We start from the raw sequence: 21,417 nt of genomic DNA, 5'->3' as shown, positions 1-21,417 counted from the left end.
TCTGGCTATGATTCTGACTGCAAGATGCCTAAATATGGTTCAGAATTTAATGAAAGGAACTTGGGACAGTGATACTGAGGAGCGGTGAATGATAAGCAAGGGAAATAGTTAATGCACGTTTTCATCATCATCCTATTGCACTTGCTTGGTTGTGGGCAACTTTTATGCTTTCTGAATTTTGGTAGCTTACCTTTCTGATCTTAATGATCTCTTAAAAGGAAGTCTGTAATGTCATAATCTTATTTTCAACTCAAATGAATAAAAAGCTGCTTGAGGTGGTATTATTTACACCAGTGTAATTTATTGATAGAGTTGGAGCTCTTCAAGTTCCTGATGCAGCCCTTTGTTTCCTCAGGTGCTGTAGCATGCTGTTCTCAATATGGGATGGTTTTTATTTCCTTCAGTGCTGGAGGAGGAAAATGTCTTCTAATGAGCAGAAGATTCCTTCCCTGTTTCTCTTCTTCGTTTCTTTAATGTTAGTTGTCCTTCTGCTGCTTGGTTTTTCCTCCTTGTCCTGCTCCAGTTCCTTACCCAGGTCTGCATTTTCCTACCCTGGTTTCTTCTTACACTTATTAAAATCTTTGAGGTTCTCTGCCTAAGCTAGAGTTCCCCCCCTCACCCTCTCTCCTCCCCCCTCCCCTTGGTTGTTTCTAATGCTTCTTGTAGGCAGCCTTTTATTTGTTTGCCACTGAACTTTTTTTTTTTTTTCTTAATCACATCATGAAAGCTGCTGCTTCTATATGTGCTCTCAGTGTTTCCCCAGCTGTTTCAACCAGCTTTTCCCTACATAGCTGTTAATCTTATTTTTGTTGCTCTCCTTCTCCTTCATTAAGTCATTCAGTCTATTTTCCTTCCATCCTACTTAGTTCTTTCCTACCAATCTACTGATGCCAATCCCATCTCCCACTTTATACGTGCTTTTTCCGGCCAGTTGTCCTGCCTCCCTTCTTCCATTTTTCCGTCATGATCAGTTGCTTTCTATGAATGCTGCATGCATTCATAGAATCATAGAATGGCCTGGGTTGAAAAGGACCACAATGATCATCTACCCCAGGGGGTTTCAACCCCCTGCTATGTGCAGGTCACCAACCAGCAGACCAGGCTGCCCAGAGCCACATCCAGCCTGACCTTGAATGCCTCCAGGGATGGGGCATCCACAGCCTCCTTGGACAACCTGTTCCAGTGCGTCACCACCCTCTGTGTGGAAAAACTTCCTCCTGATATCTAACCTAAGCCTCTTCTGTCTCCCCATTGCACCTTGTCCTATCACTGTCCACCCTTGTAAACAGATTCCCCCTTTTCTCTTAGTCGATCTGTCACCCTTCTCTGTATTTGTTTTTCTTCTTTGACTGCTGTGGATATTTGTGGTGAAATAAGTGCGGGTGCTGGAAAGATAAACTTGAAGTTTCTGTGGAACTTCTACCTCAATCCAGAAAGACCCATATTTGCAGGGAAAGTATCCCTGAGCTGAAGAGCACTCCTTTGTTCAGTGGAGATGGTTCTTGGTTGGTGCTGTTGTGTGGATGGCTGGAGCGTGCATCTGAAATCCTCTGAGATTTTTGTGAAGAATGTTTACTCTCTATTTGTAAATATGTATGTTGGAAGCAGGGAGAAATACGTTACAAGCAGTTAGTTTCAGTGTGAACAGTTAAGTTGGTGGAGATGTCAGTCCTAGTCCTCTGTTGGTTAAAATGAAAAAATTGTTGACAAAACTGACAGTAATAGCTGCTCCCAGGCTCAGTTATGTTGGTGCTTAGTAACATCCACGGGTACTTTATGCTGGAGAAGTGACCCACTTCTGCAAGTGGCTGAAAGCCATAATGTTAATTTATAGGATGGGATGGAGTTGTCTATATTATGTCTTAATGCGTGGTTTTATTAATGGTCTGCATAAAGCAAAGTCAGTTGAGGTTGAATATCAAAATGATGAAGCAGTGTGTTGTAGGATGGTTTTTCCAATGGCTTGGTAGAAAATTTGCTTTAAATATTTACATGTTGATCATACAGAAGGCCCAAATACCATGTAAGAATGACTGTCATTAATGGGAGGAAGAATGGGAAGCAAAATATTCCTTTAAGTTGTCTGTTCTGAGAAAGCGTTTGTTTGAGTTCTAAGGATGCAATATATCGCATAACTCAAATGGTATTCACAAAGCTACTGGAAATAGACTGCTGCTCTTCACTGTCATCCTTAAGTAGGACATATGGTACCTAAATACTCATGGAAATTGAAGTGCAAGGAGCAGAAACTCGGCTCTGATCCAAAGCCAGCTGAATCTGATTAAGAGCCTTCTTTTGGCTACCAAGGCTCTGGCTAAGACTTCTCTAAGCTATAATTGAGTCTCAGGTGTTCAGGCAGACTTTTTTGATTTGTCGGATCTTTGGGCTTTTCTGTGCTTCAGGTATGTCACACTGTGCATGAGTTTAGGAAAGGCTATAGGATGTGTGTGAACTGAAGTGTTACTTTCAGTTTATAGTTTTAGAGATGGTAACTGGGTAATACGTGACAACTTAACTAGTTAATCACCTGATTATGTATTGCTCTGTTTTTATGGCTTGATGATATATAATGTTAATCAGACAAGTGCTTAGAAATAACGTACCCAATTCCTATAAAAGATTCTTACAACTAAGAATAGAGACAAGAAAAAATACCTTTGCTTTGCATAGTTTCCACTTCTTTGTTTGGCCAGCGGTATTGCGCGTCTCATCCACCCACTATTTTCAAATAGTGAAACGGAAGAGAGGAATGCTTTTCTTCAAGTAGAATCATAGAATCACCAAGGTTGGAAAAGTCCTCCACGATCATCCAGTCCAACTATCCACCTATCACCAACATTTCCCACTAAATCATGTTCCTCAGTACAACATTTAAGCATTTCTTGTACACCTCCAGCAATGCTGACTCCACCACTTTCCTGGGCAGTCCATTCCAGCACCTGACTGCTCTTATGGAGAACAGGTTTTTCCTGATGTCCAACCTGAACATCTCTTTTGCTCTCACCCTCATCATCACACAGCAGAAGAGGCCGACCCCCTCACTGCAACCTCCCTTCAGATCGTTGTAGAGAGCTATAAGGTCTCCCCTGAGCCTCCTCTTCTCCAGACTAAATAAACCCAGTTCACTCAGCCACTCCCCATCAGACTTGTGTTCCAGACCCCTCACAGCTCTGTTGGCCATCTTTGAACATGCTTCAGGGCTTCGATGTCTTTCTTGCAGTGAGGCACCCAAAACTGAACACAGCACTCAAGGTGCAACCACGCCAGTGCTGAGTGTGGAGGGAGGGTCACTTCCTTGCTCCTGGTGGCAACGCTGGGAATAATGAAGGAAAAGAAACAGGAGATATCTGTAGAGTTGCAAATACAGAGGTATTGGTCTGCCTATCTTGGGTGATAGCTTTATCTTATTTGCATGGTTATCTTCTTTTTTAAAAATAGAATGTTTGCATCTCATAATGTTTTTTTGGAGAGCAGTCCAAGCTGTTAGTTCTTTCACTTTAACTCCCCTTTGGCATGTTGCCCTACTTAATCTTGCAGCTTGGCCTGAATTTTTTCATACATATACATAGTTAGTTATTAGCTGTCTGTGTGCTGTCTTCCACTTTCTTCAAGGTAAAGAGAGTTGGAAGGTCACCTTTTAGAGCTGGGTCAAGGTTTCATTCAAAGCAGTAGTAGAAATACAGGGTTTGTTTTCTCTTCTGGCTGAGCTAGATTGTTTATATACTCGTCACCAGTAAAACAGTATGAAAAAGGTTGAGAAATTCTTACCTAACGTTCTGTAAAACATAATAAAAGTCGATTCTAGCACTTGAGCATCAAAATGTTTGCATCAGTTTAAGGAAAGAAGTTGGAATTTGTTTTAATTCCTTTCTTATTTATTCGGCATGTAGGTTCCGGCAAGATGTGGGGTGACAGTCCGAGACAGCCTGAAGAAAGCTCTGATGATGAGAGGTCTTATTCCAGAATGCTGCGCTGTTTACAGAATACAGGATGGGTATGGTTTGTGTGTGGTGGTTCTTGCTCTTAAAATTCCTTGGTGGAGTTATCCAGCACGGCCGCTTCTCTCCAACTTCATTGAAGCTGTTTTCAGAGTTGAGAATTATATGATGCTTTGCAGTAAAATAATTTGTACCTTATGAACATGTCTGAAAAGAATGACAAACTCCTAGAAAATGATTTAATTCCTTCAAGGCTAGGTGTAATACAGTGTAATGTGGCAAAACTCCAATTTGTGCTAGCTGAACAAGTATAAAATAGGTTTTGTAAAGTTTTTTGTTTTCTATGACCTGGTCATGTGTAACCTTAAATGAATGTAGAGTTTCCACGAAAAAATACACATTCAGTTCCCAAACCTAAAAAGTTAGTGGATTGTTTTACTGTGCAAAATTAGCAATCACTTCAGAACAGGTGGTTTCACACACACTTCATTTGATAAGAAAGGTATGTCACCCTGGAATTAGGTCAGCCACTACTGAACGTAGCTGGAAAAAGAAGTGAACTTCTTTTATGATCTTTGTCCAGGGAAGATACGCTTTGCTTGGTACATGCTGAACTTAGTGTCTGGTCTTTAAAATTTCCTGCAGTTAGAGAATGGGTAGTAAACTTCCAAAGACCTGCAGGGATTTGTGTGCTAATGACAGCCTTATTTATGCTTCAGAGAGAAGAAGCCAATTGGCTGGGACACTGACATTTCCTGGCTAACCGGAGAGGAGTTGCATGTGGAGGTCTTGGAGAATGTGCCACTCACAACGCACAATTTTGTATGTACCATTTTTCAATGAAATGTTGACTTGAATTAAGTCAACTCAAAAACTTCTAGGTTTTTAATCACAATAGCTTGGGTTATGTAATTATAATTGTAATTGAAATAAATGCTGATAAAGGGTACTTGATATCCCTTAAAACTTTCAAATTGGGATGGAATATACCCTCTAAAATGTATAAATGTAGTGATTTTAAATCAGCACTGCATTGCAGAGCTGTAATAATAATCTACTATTTTCGTACTGCTGTATCTATAAAATGTATTCTGGGCTTCCCTGCTGACTCTGCAGCAGCAATTAACTAATGAACTAACTATTCCCAGAGCACTGCTGACATCACCAGTGATGCTAGTGCTCAAATATGTTTTGACCTGATAAGGCACCAAGTAAATAGAAGGTGCTAGACAGAATCCATCTACACCATTCTGGCTCCATACAAAATATTGAAAATAATGTTTTTCACGTTGATAAGACTGGCCTTTTATTTAAATAAAGAAGTGAGTAATCAAAACTCTATTTGTGCAAGCACCTTAAACTATTTTGCTCAAGTTTAACTTGGCTTTGGCTAGCTAGATTAAACTCTAGAACATGTAATATCTCTGAATATCCTTCTAAAATCTAGATTACATGTTTTAATATTTGTATGTACCATTATTCTAGTATATGTATGTATGAATGTTATATATTGAATATGTATATGTTAAATACTGCTAAATTTGAAAATGAAACTAAAGTGGTTTTTTTTTTTTCCTGTATTTTCTCCTTCTTGCAATTTTAAATGTTTTCAACAAGAAACAGTAGCTACAAGCCATCTGTGTCTTTCCAGTGCTGTAGATGTTAGATAGAAATGTTATTTGGCTCCTGGAAAAGTTAGAGGATAATCTTTCAGCAGTTTTTGTTGCTACAGGTTGTTTCCAGTTAAATTCTGAATGTTTGTCTCTAGCCTGATAATACAGTGTGTTTCTTCAGATTTGTTGCTGTTCTTCCTGGGGCTACTGACGTTTTAATTCCAAGAACATTTTAAATGCATGAAGATAATTTCAAAAAAGACAACTTTTTTGTTTTAACAGATAAAGTTTTAGTTTCATCATCATCAAAAAAAAAAAAGAGGTGTGTATTAGACTTACAGAAGGATTTTGTTTAATTACTGTTATTTTTGACAACATAGGTACGAAAAACATTCTTCACGTTAGCGTTCTGCGACTTCTGTCGAAAGCTGCTTTTCCAGGGATTCCGATGCCAGACGTGTGGCTACAAATTTCACCAGCGCTGTAGTACAGAAGTGCCACTGATGTGTGTTAACTATGACCAACTCGAGTAAGTCATCGCATTTTGCTTTCATGTTGAGCCGTTGATTCAGCTGATAGCTCTCCGTGATTTCTTATGTTAAATCTGTAATTCAGGAAGTCAGAAGAGGTGCCTGAAAATCTATAGGAGCTCAGCTGTTCTTGGGAGACTGCTTAATTCGTATTCTGTCAGTGCTGGTTCAGACAATCAGGTCATATATGTAAATTTTTTTGCTGGACTATGAAATGCTTTCTTTGAAGCATGAATAGAGTGGCTGAGCATTTGACTGTTTGAGACAGACTTCTCATTGTTCACAGATGTAATTCTTAATCAAAACTGGTTCTTTATTATGGGATGGCAAGGGCCTTGTTTAAATGTTTAGATACGGTTTTATTTTCTTCAATCTGACAAAAAATGTTGAGAGATGTGAATTTAACTTAGTCACATCACAATTGAATATAAATCCATATGCAAGTTTGCCTAAACAAGAAGCATAAAAGAACGTGCCCTGAACTTTCATGTGTTCTTGAATTGAATTATTGATTTGTATAAGCCTTTGACAAAGTCTGAGCAGAGGCCAATAAATGTTTTCATTTAAAGAATCACTTAAAATGCAAGTTTTTCCCTCAAATGTGTATTTAATTTTTTGCTTATGTTGATATTTACAGCTGTTTCCTTGGGCACCTTCATAAGGTGTGATCAAGACTTACGGATAACCTAGTTTATCCATACTTAAGGTTTGGTTGGTTGTTTTGGGGGTTTGGTTTTTTTTTTTTTTTGGCATTTGATTTTGACAATGCATCAATGCAAACATTCAAACTGGGACCTTTACTCAGTGTATAAGTTGCATGTTCTCAAGGAACCAGGTATTTCAAGAAAGAGATAAAAAATTACTTTCTGAAAATACATCCTTTGATCCTTTCTCTAGTAAATAATACTTATTAAATAAGTTTCAATGTAAGGTGTAAGCATAGACTTGATTGTTAAAAATTAGGATTTAATCAGTGCTGGATTTAAAAAAAATTTTCCAGTCTCTTGAGTGTTGTGGAATCTTCTGGGTTTTGCACAAGTTCGGTTGTTTTTGTTTTGTTTTTGCCTCACAGTTTGCTGTTTGTCTCCAAGTTCTTTGAACATCACCCCATATCGCAGGAGGAGACCACCTTAGGAGAGACCACCCCGGCATCAGGATCGTACCCCTCAGTGCCCCCATCAGATTCTGTTGGGTATGACCTTATTCCTGCTCTTTAATACCATAACATTTCAGTATTGTATGCTTAGAAACTTTCAAAATACTGCTCTGCGACCATCTCTGCATTTCCTCTGTGATCTGGCTTGTCGTGCAAATATGTCAACTTGTGCTTAACTTCAAAGAAGTAAATGTTTTCATTCACTTGAATGACGTATATTAATATACAGACTGAAATTGAGTGTTTAAGTGTAGAATTGGGGCCTTACCTGTTAAAGGGAATTCTTTTCTATGGTAGCACAGACCTGGTCTAAACTGGAAAGATTTTATTCTTCAAATCAGTGCAGACTAAAACGCTGTCTTTACAAATTTGTTTAGCTTTTGTAATGAAATGAAAATTTATTTGCCTTGAAGTGACAAACCTCTGTTTCAGAATAAGCCACAGCACTACAGCATTGATATGCATAGACGCCAAGTCAAGGTGCTTTTTGACATACACATAGCTTTAGTATTGTCCAGACCAGATGTCCTCCTATTTAGATGCTGGGATGTACCAAGAGTATCTGCTTGCAGATCCAGATTTTGTAAAATCAGACTTCTCGAATTGATTACAGCATCCATCCCCTGTATTCCCAATAAAGATTCTGGCAGTTTTCTTTGTGGAAAGGTAATGGATCATGTTTAGATTGTGATCCTAGTAATTAAGAGATCATTGACAACTAACATTGGAGAGTGGAACAAATCTCCAGGAAAGATGAATTCAAGGATGTGTATCAAAGTCAAGAATCGTGATGCAAATTTATTAAAGCACCAAAGATAAAAGCCTTCAGGAAAATGCTCCTAGGACATGTGGTACTCTGTGGAGATGAACTGAATTTGGCAGAGAAGCTATCTTGGAATGCTGTGCATTGTGCCTGACTAAAGCAGAAACACAGTTGGAAGCTGCACAAGCGCCTGAGGACTCCGATTGGAAGAAAAATTCCCTGAACAGCTGAGACTATTTTATGAAAGCTCAAATATGATACATGCCAGGAAATAGATTGACAACGCTGCAGAAGGAACTTCGTTTGGTAAGTAGAAAGAAAGACAGTATTCTTGTTTGTAATAAGTTGTGAAGTTTCAGAAAAACTTTGGAATTGCCTCTTCTGTATAGTGAATATTGTTCTTATATACTGTAGGTTAGTACAGCAGATTGTGGGCAAGCCTGCTGAAACAGTTTTGTAAGCTAAGCATGCTTTGGCACTGTCATGATACATCTGAAATTAAAACCAAGCCAGAATTATTAATCTGTGTTGATGCTTGCTTGCACCAAATGTGTTAAACACGTGTGAAGACCAAAAGGGACTATACAGCACCAGTCCTAGTATTGTTATATATAGTAAATTTTCCTGCTTTACAGTTGCCACTGCCCTCACAATTACGATTCTTACTGGTTCATGAGGACACAACAGGATGAATTATTTTAGTTTATACATGCAGTACGTGGAGCAGGCTTAGTTTTGTGAAATGAAAACTGAAAGGAAAAACTGAAACAAATGATGGTTAATACCTTAAGGTTTTGAAAGTTTTTTAGTTTCTGATTTGTGAAGTTAAATAAACTTGCTGATTTAGATTGTAGAGGTGTTTTGTTGTGTTTGCTTTAAGGTATTTTGTTGTTTTCTTTAAGATTAATGTATCAGTAAATAGTTGTGGTTGCAGGAGCTGTTAAAGGTTTCCAGCTCCCCACGTTTTTGGTTTCTTTCCTCTGCTCTACACTTCGTTGTTAAAACATAAAAAGGCATGCAGCATGCCTTCAAATTCTTTTGAAGATGGTTTATGATTATGAGTTGTTCAAAAAGTAGTGTGCGTGTTACAAAGGCATGCATTTTTCCCCAGTCATTTGTATTGGCACTGTTTTCTTTCCAGAAGCAGCTCAGACACTGTTTTATGAGCATATAGCACTTTCTGTGTATTTCTCCAGTTATATATATATATTTTTTCCCTTCTTTAATAATACTTGTCTGCTTTTTTTGGGATGTAATTGTGGAAAAACTAATTTCAATGATTATTTTTGAGAGTAAATAAAAAATGCTGGCCTTCTCTACAAAATCACAGACATGGTTTTTGTTAAAGAGTACAATATGGGGCAGCAGCCGAAATGGAATCAAAAAGTCTGACATTTAAGGTTGTCTTTACTGAGAATAGAGTAAATTAATAAAATTAAGTAGAGTTGGGCAATGGGACTGAAAATATGAAAAACTACTGCTTTATTAACACTGTTACTAGTTTAATAATTGCTCCTTCAATTTCTCTGTTCTCCTCATAGCATTTTGCATGGCACAGCCCACAGAGGAAGGGATGTTACTAATTCTTTGGTAAAAAGGAGGCAAACATCCTTCGTCTTTAGCCTTGTGAAGGGATTCCAGCAGCAGGAAGGTGTCCAAAGAAAGGAAGAATTCGTGTTGCAAGACAAGCTCAAGAGCAAAGAGTGTTTGACATGCTGAGAAGTGGTCAAGGGGTCAAATGGCGAAGTTGCAAAGAGGAAGGGACATACAGGAAAAGAACGATGGACATGGTGCAAAAGCTGATAAATGTGCTGGAGAACTGTGCTGCACTTTGCTCACATGTAACATGTTAAATCAGTCCCGTCCTGTAGCCTTCCATTCCTCCAACTGCAAGCAATAGGCAGTTCCTCCATATGTTCACCTGAAGATAAGAGAGCATATATAATCTTGCCTGCACATTTCTGAACCCTTTACAAAAATGCGTCCAGCCTCAAGATCAGGTCTTCTGTTCCATTTTTGTTCTTTCAGTTTGCACTATTGTGTTGTGCCCAAGCAGACAGTGATAATCTGGACTTAACTGGAAAGAGCTATTAAAGTGTAGGTGTCCCTAATGATAGCCATTTGTAATAAAACTGAAGTACATAAACTATATAATACATTGTATTCATTTTATTCATTGCACTATCATAAAGTTTCTGCATCTATGCTCGTAAAACATGAGCACTGAATTTGACTGAATCCAGTTCACTGGATCTTTTTTATATATATATTCATATATATATATGAAAAGGATATATATGAAAAGGAGAGAGATTAGCTATTCAAAATATTCCAAAGTTGTCTTTTTCTACTTCTATCCATTCTCTCAGATGTTGTGAAGTTGGGCAAAACTCAGCAAACCCATGAGGCAGATATTATGGCAGGGAAAGTAACATGTAGAATGAGGGGGTGGGGGGCTGTATGATCAGACTTGAGTAGCACAGAGGCAGGCTGGACTTGATAAAAGCTTCTGCTTTGCTTGAGGTAGGATGCTGCTGGTAAGCAGTTGGCAGAGTCTTTGCTCCCTGATAAACAACATTTCATCATTAATGTTCTACATTTGAAGAAGGAAGAGGGGACTGCCTGGTGCACTGTTCTTGGAGGCTTTCCAGCTCCTGCCTTAAAGCAGGCTCTAACCTATGATTAAACACCTCTGCTTTCCTTTCTGTCTTCCAAATGTTCACTGATTATTCTGCCTCAGCTGAAGATACTTAAACGTCTAGAAAAGCTTCTGAAAAGCCAACAAAACAAAGACACGTTCTTAAGAGGTTGCACTTCAGTATTACCATTTTGATCTGTTTTACTGTGCAAAACAATGGTTTTTGCCGCCAGACCTTTTCTAAGCCACTCCATAAAACTGTTAGTGAACTTCCTATGTTGTCAGATGTGGTATGCTGCCTTGTTGAGCTGGAAAGGCTTGGCGTTAGAATCCTTAAACAATTCATGTTTGTTGTGTACAGCAAGTGGGGGAAACGTGTTGATCTTCAAAATTTTATTTGCAAGAGCATGGAGACCTGAGACCTGGCTTGGAGGACTAGCGACAGCTCTGTGGGTCCTCTCAATAGCCTCTTGTATATGAAGCAGTCAGAAGTTTTACAAAAACATTGCAAAGCTCTGATCTGGACTCAAAGACAAGTATGAATGCATACCATTGGGATAATCATATTTTACACCTACAAAGTGACATGCTTGAGAACAAGTTACCATGATATTAAGAAGTGCACTAATCCAAATGAAGCTTTGCCTGTTGAAGATCTGTCCCATCACTGTTGCTAGTGTAGCTGAAATATCATTTTATTCCAGATCATCACGTCCATGGGAACTGTTTGAAAATGGAAGTGCACAGTGCTTCTCATTAACAAAAAGCAAAGCCTGTACTGTGATGTAAATGCAATGGTAGTCCCACGTGCACTTTGACTTGTAATAGCTTGGTAAGGATGCATCTACTGGGTGTCCTGTTCTAGTAGCAGTGCTGTTATTCCACAAGGGAAGTGGCACATGCACTATGACTGAAACAGTGTTAATGTGAATTTTCAATTAGGGTCTTTGTCTAACTACAGCAAAACAAAACTTCAAACAAAAATCTCTTTTGAGGAAAAATCTTTCCTGAGTAGACCAGCTCTTAAATACCTGGAAAGCAAGTTGAAGAAAATCAAGGGTAACTTGTATTAAAATTATCTTTCATATTCTTGAAGAGCGCTAGTTTGTAAGTTCTAAGATATAAGAGAGATGCTGTGTCTAATAATACTGTACGAGTTTGTTATATGTAAAGTAGTATATGTGGGCAATTCTGAGTTACCCTTGTTTTTACCAGTGGACCCAGTTTTGTGGGATAGCAAATCTGTGGACATATTGACATTTGCTATCATTGACAAAGGGTGAAAAGCTGCACCTGTCTGTAATTAGTAGCCCCAGTTAGGTAATTTAGCCTTACTTTCGTCTACTGACAAAACCTCTTTGTTCTCTCTTGATAAAAAGGAAGGGCACAATGTGCTTATCCCAAATCCATGTTCTAAGGAAAAGGTACGTTCTGTCGTACTGCCAAGAAAGGTTATAATTTATTTTAAAAAAAGTTGAGATTTGACAGCTCCATTAGCTTGTTGCCTGGGAAGCTGAGACTCATTTGTTGCAGGAATGCCCACACTTAAGTAGCTGGAAGAAAGTATGGTACAACCTTTCTAATAAGTCAGAATATTGACCTTCTTACTTGTAGGTCTCTTCTAGCAAGGGAGTTGACTGCCAGCTGCTTCAAAGGCTGCAGGAGCAACAGAAACTCAGATCCTTGTATTTAAACTTCTCTGCTTCTCTAAGCTGTGGTCTGCTTACAGTGAACAGTACTTTGCAGAGCTGTGCTCTAGTTGTCTTTTTTTGTTGTTTTTTTTTTTCCCCAGTTTGTTTGCTGGCACTTAGTCCTTCAGCATAGCCTGCAGATTTAGTGTTGTAACTTGTCTGGAGCGGGCAGTGCCATCCTCTTATAAATTAAAATAGCCATTCCTTTTTGCTTTGCTGTCCCTTCCATTCTCCTGCAGCAGTTAAGTTAGCCCACGTAAGCATGGGCTTATGATATCTAGGAGGATCACTGTATACCTTGTGATGATGCCTCTCCTGTGGCATTGAGGCAGATCAAGCACACAGGAGGAGGCTGCTGGTAATCACTCCTGAGCTTGTGGTCTCAGTAGGCCACCCTTGCTAGCAACCATTTGTCTTTCTCTTTACTAGTTACCTTTTTAAAGCCATGTCTACGTTTAGCAAAAAATATTGTGCATTTTAGTGAATGTCCCAGAAATACTATACAACCAAAATCCTGGTTGTGTAGATAGCGTACGTTAAACTATGTTTTGATTCTTTTGTGTCTTTCCTCTTGGTAGCAGTAGAGCCAAAAAAGAGAGCTCTTTGTCAGTCTGTAGGTTTTTTCCTAAAGATCTGACCTGCCTCCAGGATTCCATGAGTAGAAAAAGATATTCAATTTGTTTTTTAAAACATGACCTGATGTAGCGTGCTATCTGTGTTAGCAGCGTAGTAGGCTTGGTGACCTGTGTCCAGAAACACAGGCATATTTGTGGATTCTTTTAGTAGATGACCATTTATGACTCAGAGGAAGATTTAATTGAACCAACATTTCTGAAATCGTGTGGTGTTTCTTTTTTTTTTCCCTTGGCTAACTCACAATCACAGTAACTTCAATTATTTCTGTTCTAGTTGCGTGGCAGAGCTTAAACGTTCACTCATAGTCAACCGTAATGCAATGATCTGGTGTTTGTTGTTACGTATTTTCCTTGGTTTCACTGTTTCAAACTCCTCAGGAGGTTTGGACAGGAAACTGCTGTCCTGTCAATGGCAGTTCTGGGCTGGCTGAGACGATTTTTATACTTTTCTGAAATCTCTGTGTGTTCCATCTGACGTACTTGCCTTGATGTGAAAATATGGTATCTTGGAATATCAGCCACATCCTGTGCATGCATCTGCAGTGTCCTATCTCCTGAAGTGAGTTCTGGTTGCATAATTTCCTTAAAAACATGTTTGGGAATTTCGAAAACTTCCTCTTCATCAGAAAAGTTTTACTCTGTTGACTTCTGAGCATCGTTCAGAAGTACTGGGCTGTTGAAAATGCTTCCTCTGAAATCTGTCTAGTGGCAGTTTCAGTTGCTTCCCATCATCTTTGCAATAAATATATTCCTATGTGCTGTTAGGTAATTACTCTCCATTTTTTAATATAGTTTTTTTTTGTTTGTTTGTTTTTGTTTTTTGTTTTTTAGAGCAAGACTGTATGCCTTACCAGTTCTTCCCTCTATCTCATTTCACAAACATGATGTATGTATTTTATTGCAAGGCTAACTATACTGTCACCTGAATTCATTGGCAAGTGGTGATCAATTGTGATCTTGAGAGCGAGACCATTCTTGATAGTGAGACTGTAGGCTGGGAAGGAAAAAATGACAGGTACTAATAGTACTGATAGCACTGAGTTCTGAGATCAGTGCCAAACTATGTAGGATCTGTAATAGCAGACAGGTAATAGCATGTCTATTTTGGAATAAACATTAGAGATGGTGTTGAAAATGTTAGCTGCCCTTGAAAATCTTTGGAGAGGCAGGGACTATTTACATACAGAAGACAGCACCATGGTCTCTTGCTGCAGCAGGCTGCTCTATGGTTTATTTCTGAAACTTCTCCCTGTGGGCATTGCCTTTGTAGGCATGGTAACCCATGAGTAGTTTAATAGCTGGGGGACTACTCTGTTAGGAGTTGCATTTTGTATGAATTCTAAAACCTCGTTATCAACTATGCAATATATTTTAAGTATGTTTTTTTCTGAAGAAGGTGACAGATTTCTTGTTCAACTTGTATCCATTGAATTGAATGATGGGACTTAACAGTGATTAACTTTGACTTGAGTAAGAGAGAAATGCCTATTTATTCTACTTTACCAAATTAGCAAGGTAACCAAATAAGTGATGTTCTGCCTTCATATGAATAACAACACAACAACAAAGAGAGTTTGTACATGTTTTGTCTATTAATGTATATAGACTTGTATCCACATTCATGACTGATAGCAGTTGTGTTACTTCAGAAAACTTGTCTGTATAGTCTGAACACTTATCTTTGAAGTGAAATCTCTTCTGTTGCCTAACTGTAGCACTGTAAATAATGTTGGGAATGTTTCACTATTCAAACTTATTTCCTACAAGCTGAGGTGAACAGGTGATATATTTATTTTTAATATCAATTATTCCTATTACGTTGGCCATAATATCATTTATTTATTAACTATTTAATCAGCTTCCTTTGTTGCATAGTAATCCCATCCATATGATTTTTATGACATAATTTGACTTTGATATTGGCGTGAGATGTTAAACGTTTTTCTTTCTCAAAAAGATGCCATTATAAAGATTGTATTGCATTAACTTTGAAGTGAAGAAACTTAGAGAGTCTCAATATCTGCAGCGCATGTTGAGCTATATTAATTGTTTCAGGTCAGGATTTAATATTACTAGTTAGATAGGGTGTGTTAGGATTTGTTTTGTTTTTTAAACTCGGAACACTGTGCAGCCATGTAATCAAGTATTTTGTGCAGCAGAGAGTTGTTGCGATTGACCCTAGGGGAGCAGAGACTGTTCATTATAAATTGTTTTTATGCAGGCCATTAGACCAGCTATTTCTTATGTATGTGTTATTATAGTTGAAAAGGATTTACCACACCCACTATGCAGCATTTGAAGCCATTTGTAGACCTAAATCCTCTTTTTCCTTGACTTTGTTTCTCAGACCACCAATTCTCCCTAGTCCTTCTCCTTCAAAATCCATTCCAATCCCACAGCCCTTCCGACCAGCAGATGAAGACCATCGGAATCAGTTTGGGCAACGCGACCGATCCTCTTCAGCTCCCAATGTTCACATCAATACAATCGAGCCAGTCAATATTGATGTAAGTATTAACATTTGGATCATGAACAGCAGATTTGGTGTTTCTCTTATGAATATCAAGGTGTTAAATATATCATGTGCGCACACAAGTACTGTATTTCGAAGCTAATCCTTGGTCTGTCAGAACCTTTGTAGATTCCAAGAAAGAATTTTTTCTATTGAGGGCTGTAGGAATACAAATATCTCAACAAGCAGAAGCTACCTTTATATAGGTATAGGCTGTAGTTCAGCCTTTAGCTTTCAAAAAAGCATTCTACCACAAACTACTGCTGTTCTCTATTTTACGATCAGTCTTAAGGCTCATACTGCTACCTGTACAGCATTAAGAATGTAAAGGCCAGCAACCATCCTTACACACCACTGTATGCATTAAGTTAGTTTCTTGGCATGTGAGGTAGTTTTGTTTTTTGCTGTTTTTTTTTTTTTTTTTTTTAAAGTTTGCTTTACAAGCAATATTTCTGGTGTTGAAGGACATTATTGGAGTTATCTGAGCTCAGATTTAGTGAGTGTTGGTTAGCATTCCATGAACCCAGTATATATTAATGTGAGTGTTCAGAAGCTCTTATGCTTAACATGTTATCCACATTTTTGGGATTTCTGAATGCTGAACTGTAATGCTTAACAATAATAGTTGATAATAAACATAAGAGCAGCTTGCATCGTTCAAAATTTGAATCACGAGGGCCTCTTTCTAATTTTGTTAATTTGTACAGCTTATATTTTTCCTTTGAATCCACTCTTTAGAAATCTGTCATTTGTCAGGTGAATGGTCTTGAAGTCTGTCTGGACACTGAGGCACAAAAATCTACATACGAGTTGAGTGAAAGGTGAAATGTTAGCTGTGTATTAAGAAAGCAGCTTACTGGACATTTGCATATGGCAGTGGTGTAGCTGAGAGGCAGGACTGGTGCTTTTCAGCAGCAGTGCAAATATATAAAGTAATCATACACCCATTAAAAAAAAAAAACCTTAATGGTGAAAATGCACCTCAGCCACTAGAATTTTCTTGTGCGAAGAACATCGTTAGTGTTGGTTACTTGTAGTCTGGATATATGGTAAAAGATACTCTCAGTTAACAGTGGATTGAAGGTGGAGGAAGTCTTTTGCAGTTAGTCATTTCTGAAAAGAGCAGAGTGCATCTGGGTATGCAAATGCGGTGCGTTGGTACAAGCATGAAGCAGAACTCGTTTGACTGACTTACCTCAGTACAGGAAATTGGTGTCCCAGCTTCTGATAAGACAGTTCAAATAATTTGTATCACGAACACTGCAATCAGAATGTTTGATTTGATACAGCTTTGTGCGTTTTGGCCAACTGCATGTTTAAATCAATATTTTTATATCAGTATTGATTTGGGGGGCTATGAGTTTCAGTTTACTACTGGGAGATGCCGTTCTAAAGCAAATGGTTTGGAAAAGTTTAATGATTGTTATAGTTTGGAGTCGCTGGTGTTAGTAAGCCAGAATAGGAAACAACTTCTGTTTTGTGACCAGCATATAAGGTCATGGATTATCAATTGGATCGCTCCCACTGATTCTGGAATGTAAATGTTAATACTTACATGCAATTTTTTTTTAATAGGACTTGATTAGAGACCAGGGTGTACGAGGAGAGGGAGGTAAGTAGTGTTTAAACTGGCTACTGTGCTATATTTAAATATACAATTCCTCTGTCCTTTCCCTTTGTTCTACTTCCTTCTATAAAACACGGGCACAAAGGAAAATATGACTAGAATTAAAAAATGAATTTGCGTTTGCTTGTCCATTAAATTAGTATTTGTCTGACAAAGATTTGAGTCATTTGCCAGTCATTTTGGGAGTGGGGGAGACAGAAGGAGAAAAAGTTTTGAAGTGTTATCTGGTCTTTTAGTATTAAAATCATCCTGCACTCTTTTTTTTTCCCCTCTTTCACTCACACATACACACGTACACAGTCACTCACTCACATGGCTGCATGCAGTTATGCTACAGCTTTCCATCTCTCTCAAAAATATTTATGCCTATTGTTACCTTCCCACCTGTGGAAACTACAGTAGTTTCCTTTGAAGATTATCAACACAGTATATGGACCTTCCATATGAACTGCTGCATCCTAAAGCGGCATGATGTTCTCCAGTTCTTCTCCCCCTCTACCCCTGCTGAAGATGCTGCTTTGCTATACTGCATGCCTGTGCTAATCTTGGACCCGAGTTGTTAGGACCTTAAGTTAAAGCCAGCTCCCTTTATGTTTTCTTTGGTAAAACACAACCCTAATTGACAATTAAGCCAGAACTAGTGGCAGAAGATAGATTAATTTTTCTTCTCATGTTATGCACAAGCCCGGTTGTCAAGTCCTGAGAGGGCTTCTATATGCCGTGTGTATTCCTATGAATATACTACTAATAAAGGAGCAGTAAGTTTTGTAGACCTGTGGAAGTTTTTCCAACTCCAGATTATTGACTCAGCCATCTACTACTTCTTGTAACTTGTTTCAGCCATGAGAAAATTGAGTTACCTCACTGCAGTCCACCCCGATCTCCAATGTTTTGTACCATGGGCTATCTCTTAACTGTTTCTCCCATCCATGACATGGGTAGGATGGGGCCTACCTACCACTTTGTGGTTGAGGGAGCTGTTTTTTCTTATGCCACTGATAGTACCCTTCTTTAAAAAGAAATTTCCTTTAGCATCCTGCCAGAAAATTAATTTCAAGTTTCAAGTTTTAGCTATTTTTGTATGTCTCAGTAGGTGTGGCTCTCCACAGTTTTGCCCATTTTGTCCAGCATTTAAGTGTTGTGGTATCATGTTGGTTTTAACTTTTGATCATAAACTGTCTGCTTGGCATCTGAAAACAATTGGCAATTCCCATTCTTGAAACGGTGTTTTTAGTAATTGACGTTTTTGTCCTTCGAAGTACAGAAGCAAACTATGAATAGGAGTCAAAGCATCCTAGTTATTTCCCATGACTTCTTTCATTTCTTCTATGTGTCTGTCTTTCTGTCTCTGCCTGCCCGTCTCTTTCTCTCTAACAGCCCCTTTGAACCAGCTGATGCGCTGTCTTCGGAAATACCAATCCCGGACTCCCAGTCCCCTCCTTCATTCTGTCCCCAGTGAAATAGTGTTTGATTTTGAGCCTGGCCCAGTGTTCAGAGGTAGTTGGGCTCTTCTTTCTTGTTTTCACCCAAACAAAATAAGTAAAACCACAGATGCTGTTTGTGCCTCACCCTCACACCGTGTGTATGTAAGTGTGTGAGTTTATCAAAACACCTCTGTTTTTTGCTTGGCCTGGCTGGAATGCTTTGAATGTGCTTTCCACACATATTCACTTTCACGTTTATATGCTTGAAGATGACTGTAAAGTCTGACTTAAATCTTCTAAAGCAAGGAATTTCATAGTTGAGGTATTTATATGGACCAAGACGTAATTTTTTCTAAACAGAGGTCCTTGGATTGCATTGCATTGCAGTGATTTTAAAGACATGTCCTTAACTTAGAATTTCCTTGACTGCTCAATTTAAGTCAGTTCAGTGCTTTAACACTTTTATGTATTTAATAATCTTTATTTTGAAAAGTAATCTAGGAAATCAAATGTGAATTACAAACATTTCCATTGATATCTTGTCAGGTCTTAAGCTTTTCACACAATGTGCCATGTCAACTTTCCACAAGAAATGTATTGTGAGGATTTTTTTTTTTGATACTACACTGGGGCCCTGGATGGTTTAGACTAAATCATTTTTATTTAGTACATATCCAGTGAAACAATGCTTGCTTGTGTCCTGAACAATGCAAAGTAATACTTTTTCATTTTCACACGTCACTGACTCTTCAGTAATTCAGGCCTAAAGCTGTCAATGGATCTGTTTTATTGCACAAAATCCCCATTGGGATTTCATATGCTGGAAAAACCTACTGTTAAGTTATAGCATGAAATAAAAATATTTGTGTATCTATGTATACCTGTAGAAATGAATAGTCAAGTGCATGTAGCGTAGTTTTCAAATGCTACCACCTTGGCTGTTTCAAAGACTTTTGTTGCAGAACATACCAAGAACACTGAAATTGTTCCAGAAATTTTTGCATGGAGAGGGGTATAAAAAGAGGCAAGTAAACTGTGTACAGAATGGCATACATTAAATACAGCTTAGGAGTCCATGCTAATGACTTAAGTCCAGCATTATCTAAAGTATTGCATGGTACTGACAACTTGGAAAACAGGTCCACTGGTGTTATTATGGACAGGTTAACTGTAATGTCCTACCCTGTGCTATAACCAGATCCACTAAAGAGTAAATGTTCTGCTAGTGCTGCTATATCTCAGTATAAAAATTTAAGTAGGAGATTCCAGTTACTTCTAAAGGAGACATAATGTGTTCCCTTTAATATCTTAAAGTACAATTTTAAGAGAAAATCTGTAAGCCAATAGAATTTTGGAAAAAAGTTCTTATTCTGGGAACATCATACATTTAATTTTGATTTTTGTTTTGTTTTCAGACAAATAATGTAGTAAAAGCATAATAATATAGTGACATAAAATGAAATTGACAGAGAATAGGAACAAAGGTTCCTCCATTAGGTCACTGGCTTCCATCTGCTTCTAAGTTTAATTAGGTACCCAGTATGCATTGTTGTTGCTTTAACGTGGGGAAAAGTTCAAGAATGCTGCATTCCATTTTTGATACTATTATGTGCTTCCACTTCTAAACATATGGATTTTAGCTCAATGAAGGAAAGCAGTGATGGATAGATATAATCTGGTAAATTAGCACATAGAGGGGCTGAGCACAAGCAACAGTCACAAAAGCTACAAAATGGATTTTGAATTCAAGTTGGCATTAGGAGTCTTCTTTGCAGGTAGGAAAGGGGGTTGTGAAATAATAGGAGGAGTGCTGTCCTTCCCCACTGATGTTAGAGAAAGTACTGGAATGTTGGAGGCCTTGTACAATGACATACATCATTTATCAGAGCAGGGTGAATTTAATTAACAGTTGACCCTATTTTATGTCCTTTGGACTAAGAGAGAATCAGCATGAACTTGCTAATTAAGGTGTACTTTAAAAAGCAATGTCTAGTTTAAGTGCTCTATTTGTAAAGAGGCACTGGGGCCCTGAAACACAGCTCTGTGATTTTTCTATGCAGTTTTGTTTAGACAGTATGTATGTTAAAGATAAACTGTTCTAATTTGGATTTATTAGAATATGCCTCAAATAGGTAGATTGAGCACTTGTTCCTTTGTAAGCCTTTCTGCAGTCTAATATCTACTTTTCGATAAAAGCTCTTTACTAAAAGATAGCTTTAAAACAGCCAAATGGTTTTGAGGTGGCACTTGAAGACTCAGCTAGAAAATGTTTTTTTTTTTGTATTCTGTTTTGATTCCAAAATACAGTATCTCAGTTATTTATTGGGTCCCTAAAACGTTAGCTACATGAAATCTGAGAGGCAGCTGCAGCTAACTAAATGCTACTACTTGTCAAAGAAGCTGGCGGAATTAAAAACAACAAAACATTTTTTTTTTCTTCTTAAACATTATCCCTCTAATTCAAGAACAAAAGGCTGAGGACTAGATGATACACAGGAACGTTTGCTATAGACTCGTCTCTTTCTGTTACCTAAGACTTGAGCTAATCTAGTATTAATACAATATTCCTGAGTGTATGTTTGTTCCTTCTTAACATTTACATTGATGTTTGGAGATACTGCATCTTAAACAAAATTCTTGCACCTGACACCAGTTACATTCTTGTAAGCTGGCTTCTTAAAGATAAAAATTATCTGTTCTGAAATTTAGGTTCAACTGCAGGTTTGTCTGCAACACCTCCCGCATCTTTGCCTGGGTCACTTACCAATGTGAAAGCATTACAGAAATCACCGGGCCCCCAGCGGGAAAGGAAATCATCCTCATCCTCAGAAGACAGAAATAGAATGGTAAGATGAGTTATTTTCACACGCAGTACGCAGTGTGGTATACT

General features: G+C 38.1%; 1 protein-coding gene across 4 annotated transcripts in view; it reads left to right on the top strand.

The window, feature by feature from the left end:
* The window catches only part of BRAF (B-Raf proto-oncogene, serine/threonine kinase), a 74,622-nt gene that overhangs the window by 36,536 nt on the left and 16,669 nt on the right, over positions 1-21,417 (top strand). For 2 of the 4 annotated variants that reach the window (XM_042889471.1, XM_042889474.1), the window contains 8 exons: positions 3,891-3,994; positions 4,658-4,760; positions 5,932-6,080; positions 7,154-7,273; positions 15,312-15,471; positions 17,052-17,088; positions 18,481-18,600; positions 21,237-21,373. In XM_042889471.1, coding sequence (XP_042745405.1) covers positions 3,891-3,994; positions 4,658-4,760; positions 5,932-6,080; positions 7,154-7,273; positions 15,312-15,471; positions 17,052-17,088; positions 18,481-18,600; positions 21,237-21,373 — 930 coding nt within the window. The remainder of the gene's footprint in view (positions 1-3,890; positions 3,995-4,657; positions 4,761-5,931; positions 6,081-7,153; positions 7,274-15,311; positions 15,472-17,051; positions 17,089-18,480; positions 18,601-21,236; positions 21,374-21,417) is intronic. The other 2 variants (XM_042889473.1, XM_042889472.1) reach the window with 2 other exon arrangements.

This window comes from Lagopus leucura, unplaced genomic scaffold (genome assembly GCF_019238085.1).
Source record: "Lagopus leucura isolate 7727_CA_CO unplaced genomic scaffold, USGS_WTPT01 Super-Scaffold_100159, whole genome shotgun sequence".
NCBI classification, from domain to species: domain Eukaryota; kingdom Metazoa; phylum Chordata; class Aves; order Galliformes; family Phasianidae; genus Lagopus; species Lagopus leucura.
Note: the sequence above shows the minus strand (reverse complement) of the source record. Positions and strands in the feature narration are given on the sequence as shown.